This window comes from Musca autumnalis, unplaced genomic scaffold (genome assembly GCF_047663935.1).
Source record: "Musca autumnalis isolate F117 unplaced genomic scaffold, ASM4766393v1 scaffold_1, whole genome shotgun sequence".
NCBI classification, from domain to species: Eukaryota; Metazoa; Arthropoda; class Insecta; order Diptera; family Muscidae; genus Musca; species Musca autumnalis.
This window is the reverse complement of record NW_027411644.1, coordinates 282080483-282093916: the sequence shown is the minus strand read 5'-3', so window position 1 is coordinate 282093916 and position 13434 is coordinate 282080483. Positions and strand designations below refer to the sequence as shown.

The following is a 13434-nucleotide window of genomic DNA, read 5'->3' as shown; positions in this document are numbered from 1 at the left end:
TCCCTCGCCTCTTCCGGGATGTTTGTGGAAAAATTAAACAGAAAAGTAGTGGCATCCCTTAGAATTAGCCATAATTACAAATATACCCACCGTAAAATTTTTGACGGAATCGCCACAATCAACAAAAACGTTCTGCAACAACATGAGTTTTGTCGAAATTCGAACGAATTTAAATTCGAATCGTCTTAGAGAAACACGCCAGAATTGCAAGTGTTGAGCTTTCGTGGAAGAGGAATTGACCGAACATGGTCTAAATTTGGGTATCACTCTTTTCGATAGTTATCTTGGGCATCATTTTTTAATGCTCTATTCCAGACCCTGCAAGAGTCTACTATTATTTTTTGCATATCCTCAGCATTTATGCTAACGGGGGTATATACACTTTCATTCGTGCAAAATGTGCCTCATTGAAATAATGGTTTTAGACCCCATGTATGTTTGGACGAAATCGATTTCAGACAATTTGGAGTCGATTTAGCAATGTCCGTCCGTCTGTCTGTCTGTCTGGCTGGCTGGTGCGCACCATAACCCCCGATTCGGTCCAAAATTTGGCTTTCGTAATTTTTGTCCAATCTTAGTTTAAGTTCGAAGATGGGTTATGTCGGTCCACTCCTTCCGGTACCTCCCCCACAAAAGTTCGGAAATGGTCGGAAAATTTGCACGCACGATAACTCTTGAAGAAAGTAACAGTAACCGATTTGGTCCATACTTTGAACATCGTGAAATTTATACCAGTATTAGATGAGGTTCTAATATGGACTCAATCGGGAACCTTCGGGAACCTCCCATACAAAATTTCGGAAATGTTGTATTCACTGCCCCTGTTTCATCAGGGTCCAGTCCATACTTCCTGCAAAAATAACCTGAACCGTGCAAAAAATCCCTATGACGCCGTGTGTAGTGGTTGGAGCACAAGATAACTCTCGAACGGATCTGCCCATTCGGTTCAAAATTAGACTCCTTCAGGTACCTCCCAAAATTGTGGTTCAAAATTGTTGGGAAAATTGTGCCCACGATAACTCTTGAGGGGAGTGACCGATTAATATATATCTACCAGATATAGATCAGGTTCGCAAAATGGACAATATTTGTCCACTCCTCTCTCACAAAATTTCACTTTAAGACCTGATCTCGGATCACTTTGATTTTTGAGGAGTAACTTGCATTCGCTGCCTCACTTACGACGGTAAAATTTTTGTTTCAGGGGCAAGTCCATACTTCTTGAGAAAACAGCCCGAAATGTGTAAAAAACACCCTATGGCACCACATGTAGCGGCTGGAGAGCACGATAACTCTTGAACTGATCAACCGATTTGGTCCAAAATTTGGCCTTCGGTACTTACAACAAAAGACCCTAAATACATTCGGTCTGTCCGGAGATGAAAGGCTCAATTCACATAGGCTGAGGGTATAGTTCTGAGCAGGCTGATACATTTTTACTTGTTTTCTTTATAAATTTGTCAAAAATTGAAAAGTGGTACATTCTTGCAAGTACTGGAACAGAAAACAAATTATTCGACGTAGGATTTTTGTGTGTATCAGAATTATAGATTTGATGTCGAAACAATGAATATCTTCTGTAAAATTTTCAAAAACGCCCTCGAACAGCTCTTTACTGCAATGAAACGACAACTTTAAACTTTTGTGGGTATATAGTCCATCTTCGAACTTGATTTAAGTTTGATACAAAAATATTACGATGTTCATACAAACTACCGGAGTCGATTGCACTTGGTCGCTCAATTGAACTACATTGGAACGACACTAATGCACATCAGCTAGTTTGTCGCTTGGTCACGTAAAATTATTGAGGATTTCCGGCCGTTATGTCAGATTGTATGGACTTGCCCACAAAAGACATTAATTACATCGTTGCCAACAGAACCAAAAGGACTACTTCGAAAAATCTTCAAAATGGTCCTTGAACTGCAGTTAATCAAACACTTTTATGGGAAAGTTTCTTGGGGAGTTGTTCAATATATGTATATTCCATCTTCCAACTTCATTTTTATTTGTTACTATGTGCCCTTTTTAGCTTTCGGGACATGTCAGGAAAAAATTGACTTTCCCACAAACAAATATTTTTATCAGGACCACAAGTACGACAGTCAATGAAAAATTAATCTACACTTCACAGCAATTAATAAAAAAATAGTCCATAAAATCTTCAGGTGTTTTTTTGGATGGTAATTATATTTATATTGATGAAATAATTGCTATTAATTTTTCATTCCGGGAAATCTAACTGTGATTTCCCTTTAAAATTTTATTCTTCCCAACAGTTAATATTTTTATAGGTATACTTATGGCGCATCCACAATTAGATTCATCAATTAATGAATTAATTTTTTTAATATAGAAATGATTCACTTTATTATATAGGTTTTTACATAGATATTTGGCAGTTTGAGCAGAGAATTTTGAAATAAATTTCGTCTTAGAATTTTTTTCTTCAATGAAAATCTTTTAACACCCAATTGTTTTTCTTTTTTGTTCTTTTGATTTTGGCACTCGAATGCGAAAATAACGTCACAAGATAAAATTAAATTGGCGACGGACGAGATGGCGTCTGGCGAACTTACAGCAGGATTTTGTGTAACCACCCCATCGCCGACAGTTACATTATTCAATTCCATTTTATGCAACAACACAATTTTTTAACATTCCACGGAAGAAATTACTTTTGTTTTTGTTCGTATTTTCTTTTTTTTTTTTGTTGGCGCAAAGAAAAGACCGTACTAATTAATACCGAACGACGCGGCGACAAGGTTCGAGCAAACAACGACCGACTCCTTTGGGTCGTCTTAATCAAATGATGAATATCTAGTAAATATTCTTGATGGCAACCACCGACCGACCGATCAATCGACTTAACGATCAACAATCACCCAACCAACCACCCAGTCAGTCAGCCCTATCAACTGATCATTAACCCACTTAAAGCCACTGGTCGTTTAAACGCCACAAAAATATTTTCACATATTTATGTGTGTTTTTTTTCATTTTGTTATACAAAAGTTCACCGGGCATGACTTTCCCAATACAAAAGTTCACTGGGCATGACTTTCCCAATACAAAAGTTCACCGGAGATGACTTTTCCCATACAACAGTTCACCGGGCATGACTTTCCCAATACAAAAGTTCACCGGAGATGACTTTCCCAATACAAAAGTTCACCGGAGATGACTTTCCCAATACAAAAGTTCACCGGAGATGACTTTTCCCATACAACAGTTCACCGGGCATGACTTTCCCAATACAAAAGTTCACTGGGCATGACTTTCCCAATACAAAAGTTCACCGGAGATGACTTTTCCCATACAACAGTTCACCGGGCATGACTTTCCCAATACAAAAGTTCACCGGGCATGACTTTCCCAATACAAAAGTTCACCGGGCATGACTTTCCCAATACAAAAGTTCGCCGGGCATGACTTTCCCAATACAAAAGTTCACCGGAGATGACTTTTCCCATACAAAAGTTCACCTCAGATGACTTTCCCAATACAAAAGTTCACCGGGCATGACTTTCCCAATACAAAAGTTCACCGGGCATGACTTTCCCAATACAAAAGTTCACCGGGCATGACTTTCCCAATACAAAAGTTCACCGTAGATGACTTTCCCAATACAAAAGTTCACCGGGCATGACTTTCCCAATACAAAAGTTCACCGGAGATGACTTTCCCAATACAAAAGTTCACCGGGCATGACTTTCCCAATACAAAAGTTCACCGGAGATGACTTTCCCAATACAAAAGTTCACCGGGCATGACTTTCCCAATACAAAAGTTCACCGGGCATGACTTTCCCAATACAAAAGTTCACCGGAGATGACTTTCCCAATACAAAAGTTCACTGGGCATGACTTTCCCAATACAAAAGTTCACCGGGCATGACTTTCCCAATACAAACGTTCACCGGGCATGACTTTCCCAATACAAAAGTTCACCGGGCATGACTTTTCCCATAAAACTTATAAAGTTTCATTTGGCCTATGCATTTCCACTAAAGTTGGGCAATCTCGTTCAATTGAACGATCCGGATCACTATCTCGTTCAATGGACACCGGCAATTTCTTTGACAAAACTGCATATACTTACGTTGGTTTTTATGATGTTACTCATTTTTTAGGAATATATGTAAGAGCATTTTCTCCATCAAAAACCAAGGGATTGACATGTAAGAATACTCCTATATTACACTTGCAAGTATTCGGCATTTTTAAAAAAAGACCGGATTAAAGGGAAACTAAACGTTTTAGAGAAAAAGTTATTTTGTTTTTAAATACTTAAAAAGCATTTAAAATACAATTTTCAAAAAAAAAAAAAAAACATTTTTTTGCAAAAAAAATCTCGGCGCTATGTGGGTTAAGTAAAAAAAGGCAGCAATGGTTTAATTGTTGTTGTCGTTGTTGTTCTGTGAGATTTCACAAGCCATGTGCTGCTGCTGTTTGTTGTTGCAACTGTAGTTTGTTGGATAGGTTGTTGTTTATCATCACCGTGTAGCATTGCCAATTAACGGCATCACTGCGTCACTATAAAAGAGGGGGGCCATAGAGAGGGAGAAGAGGGAACAAAACAAACCAACGAGAATACCCCCATAAAACTGAAATCGATAAAGAAAGTACAAATTGTAGCAATTGTGTTCGTTGTCAACGATAACCGATCATGGTAACGACAATTTTGATCTTTTAGTATTTCGACAAAAAGAAAAACAAAGAACTGAAAGATATACCAAAACAAATTTATGGGCCTAATTAGCCACCTGATAATTCTATCGCTAATATTTATCTACTATATCGTTTTAGAACCAAAAAGAACTAACCTTATTCACTAATCAATAACAAGGCGGTCGGTTCTATGCACCGGATTGACTCGGAGAAATTTTTGACCTCAACAATGTTTATGTTCATATAGTTTTTCACCATGGAATGCACCGAACTCTTTTGGTCCGCACGGACCATCCCGAAATAGAAAAAATGCCCGTTTACCAGAGAGCCGCATTCACCATATGTCAACATCGATGAGATGAAATGGATGTATGCAGGCTGCTCTGGTCTTATTAGACTGCAGGACTACTGCGATAGGAGTTATGTTGCTGCTTGCTGCACCAGATCGTCCCCCAACGTGAGTCGAATTTCCTCGACGGAATACGAGACATCTCCGCAGCCTCAATAACAACAATAAACGCAGCATCTAACACATCATGTTGTTGTTCAGCGCCCCGAAAATACAGTCGCAATAACAAAGTCAGCGAAATCGAAGACTTTATGAGTCGGAGGGACATCATGGTCGCCGCGATCCAGGAAACAAAGCTCGGAGTCAGCTGTTGCTTGCAACATTACGATAGTTACAATGTTATTCTTCTCTTCTCTGGTGCTCTGGTTTTGTTGTTTCCAGGACTGCTGCGATAGTAGTTTTGTTGCAGCTTGCTGCGCCAGATCATCTCACAGCGTGTCTTCAACTTCGCTGTCGTCGTAGAGATTCCCGCAGTCTCACCAACAACAACAAACGTAGCATCTAATACCACATGTAGTTGTTCAGCGCCCGGAAATGCATCATTCCTGCACTTCAATTGCCACGGTTTCCACAACAATCGTAGACTTTATGAGTCGGAGGAACATCATGGTCACCGTGAAAGTTACAACGTTTTGCGGAAGGATCTCACAAGAAGCGATGGAGGAGGACTTTCCTTCCATTTACAACAGTCTGTCCCGTACAGACCTATCTCATTTGAGCTTGAATATATAACCGTAACAGTAAGTGTGGGACTGTCGAGGTAGAGTTGATTAGCGTGTACATACCGCAGATGAACAGATGTGTGTGAAATTAGTTTGCTTTTTTGAGAGCAACTAGGCGTCTTCAAAGCTCATCATGAGCTTCGACATTCCGTCCCATGCAATGACCAGAGTGGTAAAGCTCTAGCGGAGCAAATTGATAGCACCACATTTAGCAGGATGAACGAAGCGTTCCTATGAGGATAAGAGTATATTTCCACAGATGGCCAGACATCACCATTTTGGTCTGGTAAATGACGTGTACTGGCGGTTTTTTCGGTTATTTCCATTGGCTCAGGCCATCTTCCGATTATTGCCTCCGTAAACAGACCACCCGGCTTCATATCATCTGACCGTTGTACATTTATAAACCCTGGAAGAGCTGATTGGCAAGAGTTCAGAGATTTACCAATCTACACTTCAGATAGCTGCGGGAATATCCTCGGGTCTAATACCCGAAATGTACATACAGCAGATGCATAGCTGTGCCTTGCGGTATATGCCCGTCAACACTTAAATCACTCTCGAATCCGGGAAAGAATGATGGTAGAACGGCTGTTACTTTCAACGGTGTGAAAGTGAGAGATCCGAAGAGTTGTGCGTGTTATTAAAACCTGCACTTTATAGATCACATCGAGAGTGATAAGGGCGAAGAGGAGTGTGCTACGTTACATAAGAGCACTCCTAGCAGGTAGGTAGCACCACAATTTACGATGAGCTTTGTTGCAGACTTCATCCAAATCGTTTGGCCCAGATGGGATCTGAATAGTAATGCTTAACAAACTGGTTGAATACGGGATTGAGTATTTAAAAAGTGTATTCAATATGTCACTAGCCAACCATATTGTACCAGAACCATGGAAAGTAGGCACGGTGATCCTGCTACTGAAGCCAACATAGGGGAATCGTACAATCCCATATATTTTTTGCCGGCAGTAGCAACGATTCTACAGACTCTACCCCTCCCAATGATCAGAAGCAGTTTCTCAATTGCCCAACATAAGCATGGATTCCGGAAAATGCACAGCATTACACGCCATATGCACACATATCAGTCGAGGACTGACCGGAATATGGCGTGCGAACGTACAGTTATGGTGGCTGTTGGCCTATCGAAAGCCTTCGCTACCCTACTAGCTGTTCGAGGAATACAGAAAACCACTTTCCAGTCGTGTTGCAAATGTTGGATAATTGACTATGTATCTACGGGGACGCCAGTCGTTGTGGAATTCTGAAACAAGAAGTCCAAAACCAGTAGAGTGAAACAGAAAGTTCCCCAAGGAGGGGTAATATCTCCCGAACTGTTTAACCTCTACCTTTCTGAAACTCCACACCCTCCAGACAGCGTAGACTTGGTACTGTATGCGGATAATTGTGGCATCTTGGCGTCAGTATCTATCGTCGATATGTGATAGGTTAAATTTCTACATAGCTGACTTAGTTCAGTTCTTCGATCGGAGTATCCGCCGCTAAATCTACTGCTACCCGCAGTCGATTGTGTATTGATTCTGACCACTAACTACCGCAAGATATTGAGTGTAACGTTCGATAGGATGTCAGGAGAGATCTTCATGATAGAGAGGCCCAAAGGTACAACCCCAGGTTGCAGATATTTTGAATCTGGGCGCAATGGAACGAAAAATATTTGCGACGAATTCTTTAAGTAGAAGTCTTTAACTATCACAACCAAATTCCGCAGATGGCCCGAGCTCTATGGGCCAGAACAACTTTAGCAAATTCTCCTTTGACTTTCTTTCACGTCTCTCTCTTTTGATACCAAATTGTTCGGAGGGGTTCTTTCCTACCGGGCCGGTTATCAGGTAAAGTCATGTTATAAAGCCAAATGTGCTTTGCGAGGATATCAAATTCAGATATGGCTTGGAATACCTTTGAATGTAAAGGGTTGTCAATGGCTGTTTTATAATCTACAAAAATGGCAAGGTTCGATCTGTATCTTTTGGATCTTTTACCAAAGACGTTTCTCCTTCTGAATTTACTGTGCTCATTATGCCTGATTTAGACTATCCATAAATCCTACACCGGATTTAATAAATCCAGTACAAATCTTACTGCATTTAGATATTACCTTTGGAGGATTTAAATGGCAATCAGCTGATTATATTCTTTTGCCATCTCCACTACAGACGTTTGCTGATCTCTAAACAAATATGGAGACTTAAATAAATATTAAAGAACTTTTTATTCCATTGTTTTCGATTTCCTTTTAATTTCTGTTTTTATTCAGGTATGTGATGAAAACCGAATCGACTCGATTTGCAGAATCGAAATGGTATATATTCGGGGTGCCTTTGATGATATATATATATATATATATATATATATATATATATATATATATATATATATATATATAATATACTAGCGGACCCGGCGAACTTCGTCTCGCTATTAAGGAATAAAATTTCATACAAAAACTCAATTTTCGATTTTTCCAATTTTCCGACTTTTCCAGAGAGATCTTCCGTAAAAACCTTCTCCTCGAAAATACGAATAACTGACAAAAAAGTTTACAGAAATCGGCCTAGCCGTTCTCATTTTATGAATTACTATACATTTTTTACACCATTTTTATATATATAGATAATATAATATATATAATATATAAATAATATATAAAATCAATAAAATATTCACCAACATTCGAAATATACTATTTCGATTTATGGGAAAACGAGTCGAATCGTTTTCCATCACATACCTGATTGTTTGGCCTCTGCGAAGCGCATTTGACATTTAGCAAAACTTTTGGTACTTTTCTACCAACATATTGCAAAAACAGAGTTGTATACGATGATTTATGGATTTAGCAAATTATTAGTTTTGGTAAACTTGGCTACCATATGATCAACGGCTGATACTGATATATGTATCTTCAATTTGACTTACAACAGAATTTCTAGAAATATAATTCTTAAAATGATTCCATTTTGCTCTGTGGAAATTATTGAACCAATTTTCATTCTTATCTGCATTAAAATTAATCGTAAATTTAACAGGCCGATAATAGGAATCATTCTGTTAAGTGCATTTACAGAGCAGATAACTATACAGTATGCAAAGTTCATATTCGTACACCCCTAAAAATTGAATAAAATCGTTATTAATTTCATATTTTATGGGCAAATACAAAAAAATTGATGGGAATTACTATAACAAATAAAGATTTCAGAATAACAAAACAAATTTTCAATTTATTCTGTCGGTTAGGTATAGATGGCGCCTGTGTGGGTGGCAAAGTTCGTATTCGTACACCCATAAGTACTATATCTTTGGGGTTTTTAAGCATTTTTAAAGCAAAATACCGCCAATTTTTGTTAAATTATTCTTTTGGAATGCCTCTGCTATAGAAATATGTAAAAATAACGATAATTTTATTAAAAATTTTGCATGAATAAAAAGTCGGAGGAATTTAAATACTAAAGAAAACTATGGTAGATATGATTAACTATGACAATTTATTCCCGAATTTTGTACGAAAATGGCTACTAGCAGTCCTTCTGCAACAATATTCCAGGTCTAATATGAAATTTTACATAAAATGTACGAGAATAGTTCTTGACATCAAATAAATTGATTATGTTCGTTCGAATTTTGTAAATATCCACCAAAAATTTCGCCCATTTTGTTTCAAAAATAGGAATAATTTTTGGCATACCAACTAATATCAGCGATGATTAGACATCGGATTTTGCACATTTGCATATTTTTTAATAATAAAGATACGAAGATTCTGATTAGACCAAAATTCGTTTCAAAGAAATCTAAATTCAATGGCAGGGTCATATTTTGTATTTATTTTGCATATTTTGCATATGCACAAAATATGCAAATAATATGCAAAATATGCAAAAAATATGCAAAAATATGCAGAATATGCAAATATATGCAAATAATATATAAAATCAATAAAATATTCACCAACATTCGAAATATACTATTTCGATTTATGGGAAAACGAGTCGAATCGTTTTCCATCACATACCTGATTGTTTGGCCTCTGCGAAGCGCATTTGACATTTAGCAAAACTTTTGGTACTTTTCTACCAACATATTGCAAAAACAGAGTTGTATACGATGATTTATGGATTTAGCAAATTATTAGTTTTGGTAAACTTGGCTACCATATGATCAACGGCTGATACTGATATATGTATCTTCAATTTGACTTACAACAGAATTTCTAGAAATATAATTCTTAAAATGATTCCATTTAGCTCTGTGGAAATTATTGAACCAATTTTCATTCTTATCTGCATTAAAATTAATCGTAAATTTAACAGGCCGATAATAGGAATCATTCTGTTAAGTGCATTTACAGAGCAGATAACTATACAGTATGCAAAGTTCATATTCGTACACCCCTAAAAATTGAATAAAATCGTTATTAATTTCATATTTTATGGGCAAATACAAAAAAATTGATGGGAATTACTATAACAAATAAAGATTTCAGAATAACAAAACAAATTTTCAATTTATTCTGTCGGTTAGGTATAGATGGCGCCTGTGTGGGTGGCAAAGTTCGTATTCGTACACCCATAAGTACTATATCTTTGGGGTTTTTAAGCATTTTTAAAGCAAAATACCGCCAATTTTTGTTAAATTATTCTTTTGGAATGCCTCTGCTATAGAAATATGTAAAAATAACGATAATTTTATTAAAAATTTTGCATGAATAAAAAGTCGGAGGAATTTAAATACTAAAGAAAACTATGGTAGATATGATTAACTATGACAATTTATTCCCGAATTTTGTACGAAAATGGCTACTAGCAGTCCTTCTGCAACAATATTCCAGGTCTAATATGAAATTTTACATAAAATGTACGAGAATAGTTCTTGACATCAAATAAATTGATTATGTTCGTTCGAATTTTGTAAATATCCACCAAAAATTTCGCCCATTTTGTTTCAAAAATAGGAATAATTTTTGGCATACCAACTAATATCAGCGATGATTAGACATCGGATTTTGCACATTTGCATATTTTTTAATAATAAAGATACGAAGATTCTGATTAGACCAAAATTCGTTTCAAAGAAATCTAAATTCAATGGCAGGGTCATATTTTGTATTTATTTTGCATATTTTGCATATGCACAAAATATGCAAATAATATGCAAAATATGCAAAAAATATGCAAAAATATGCAGAATATGCAAATATATGCAAACAGTTTTTGGCCGAAAATCGTCATACAAGTCGTAAAATTGACAATTAAAGTTGGAAAAAATCATCAAAGCAACTTCAAAGTATCCTAAATTAAGAACATTGGCCGTTTAACGTCGCTTTTTTAGCAGAATATTATGGTATTGAGACCCCTTACCACAGTGTGGACTTAAAAATATGGTTATATGTATATTGTAATACCATTTTTGTTATTATTAACCTATTAAAAATATAAAATTTGTTAAATTGTCAAATATTTTATGTAAATTTTAAATATTTTCTTTTTCTTTTTTTATTTGTTGCATTAGTCTGGTTTTAACTCAAAGGGAAAACATCGATGTCTGTTTTTTTATGCCGCACTCCCCTAAAGTGTTTAGTTCGGTTAGATTTTAAGATTGTTAAAGTTTGAGCACCATTGGAATATGTTAACACATGCCACTGGGGCCTCGTAATTATGAAAATCTCGATTTTTTGGCTATTTGACGACTTCAGCGACCCATATCTATAAAACGGTTAAAGTTATTTGCCCGCCTTATGCATTAAATTAAATGCCATACTATTCTTAATAATTCTTGCCGAAAAAACAAAATACGTAAGTAGTACTGAATTCAAGATTATAAAGCTAATGTCCTGAAAACGCCTTAGGTTGAAAATGGAGTCTATTGTGAAAAAACCCTTATTACAGTGTTTTATTTTACTTGTTTTGGTGTCTTTTTAGTTCAAATCTAGTAACTTATTTTCCACACAGTTGTAGTTGACCAATCGAACTAAAACTTTGCACACTTTTCAGACTTGGATGACAATACATAAATATGAAACCAAAACCAATATGGATCCATTTTTTCTTAGAGCCCCCATATAGCGGTACCACCCGATTTAAAGTATTTTAAGGATTTTGTTTTAATTTTTAGGCCAAATTGGCTATAACTTGGTATTTGGGATTTCCAAAGGTACAGAAACTTCCTCACCAAAAATGTTGGACTCAGGTCAAGGTTTTGATATAGCCACTATATAACGGTACAACACGATTTCAGGTATTTTAAAGTTGTTATCTACATTTTCGGCCTAAATTGGGCATAATTTTGCAATGAGGTTCTCAGTGGTCAAAAAAAAAAAAATTAAATGCCGAAAAGTTAAAAATAAAAAATAGTTAAAAAATAAGTTACAGTGTTTTATTTATAAATGCACTTAAAACTAGAAAATGAAATGATGAAATCTCTCAAATAAAACGCTTGCATTTGAATTAAAAATTGTGGCAATATTAAACGGCAAGCGTTTTATTTGAGAGAATTATTTTCTAGTTTTAAGTGCTTTTATTAATTAATAAAATATTGTAACTTAATTTTTTTATTATTTTTTATTTCTTCCCATATTATCAATTTTTGGGAATGAAAACAAATGTCTTTTACATTTTGTTCATCTTTAACCCAGATATGCCCATTGCTTGATCGTGATCATTTTAAAAGTATTTTTATATTATTTTATAAGCAAATGTGAAATAATAACAGTATGTTTATATGTTTTTTAAAAATTTTTTGAAAAAAGTGGTTTTTGAGGCCACTTTTGGACACAGGGTTTTATCATATAACTGGGAGTTATGGGACACAAAACATTTGACATATAGTCCAAAGACACCTTTTCGGCATCTAGTTAACGTTTTTTCGTAGTAGGCTCCACATCGTGTATGTTTTCGTTATAAAATTACCCAATAATTAATCGGTCATAACGCAAATCATTGTAAAAACTAAGCGATCGGTGGCAACTTCGATGAACTAGACCTCAAAACTCAAAAATAGTAGCTCAAAATAATGGAATCACATAATATCCCAAGAGCTACAGATGTGTACTGAGTATATCACCAAAATAAACGGTACTTTGATAAACATAACATATCAAATTAGCAAGAATTTTGTGTGTCCTATATATAGGACGCTGGGCATATCTGGGTTAAATTCAAGGTAAATTTATAGAAGGTATATGCATGAATTACAACAACTAACAAATTTACAAAAACAACATGGTTGTTATTAAAAATTAATTGTCAAAGAAAATATTGAATAATAGGGTCGTTCCAAAAATTTTCTCAGGAAAACATAAATACATTTTGAAAATCCTCCAAAATAGAACAAATTTGAATTACAATGTAAATATAAAGCATTCAGAACTGTCGTAGGTAATTTTTATTACACGTTTAGGAAGAGAAACAGTATTTTACGGTAACTAATTTCGATATTTCAAATTTCTTGAGTAGACCCTATTACATTTTGAAAATTAAATTTACAAAAAAAGTAAGAATACAGCTGATTGTCACTTCTACCTTCTATAAATATGCCTTGTTTAAATTTATTTATGGGACTGACATAATGTGATTTTGGAGCCATCTGGGTAAAGATGACTATTTGGTGATGAACTCGACTCTTTGCTCTGCTATGTCGTTCACAAGTTGTTTACCACCCTTTACCC

At 35.7% G+C, this 13434-nt stretch overlaps 1 protein-coding gene across 2 annotated transcripts in view; it reads right to left on the bottom strand.

The window, feature by feature from the left end:
• The window catches only part of LOC141389621 (solute carrier family 23 member 1), a 92645-nt gene that overhangs the window by 56310 nt on the left and 22901 nt on the right, over window positions 1-13434 (bottom strand). The window contains exon 1 of one of the 2 annotated variants that reach the window (XM_073961450.1): window positions 2583-2902. The exons of the other annotated variant lie outside the window; for it this stretch is intronic. Coding sequence (XP_073817551.1) covers window positions 2583-2636 — 54 coding nt within the window. The 5' untranslated portion in view covers window positions 2637-2902. Of the gene's footprint in view, window positions 1-2582; window positions 2903-13434 lie in introns of those variants that run through there. 2 annotated transcript variants of the gene reach the window in all.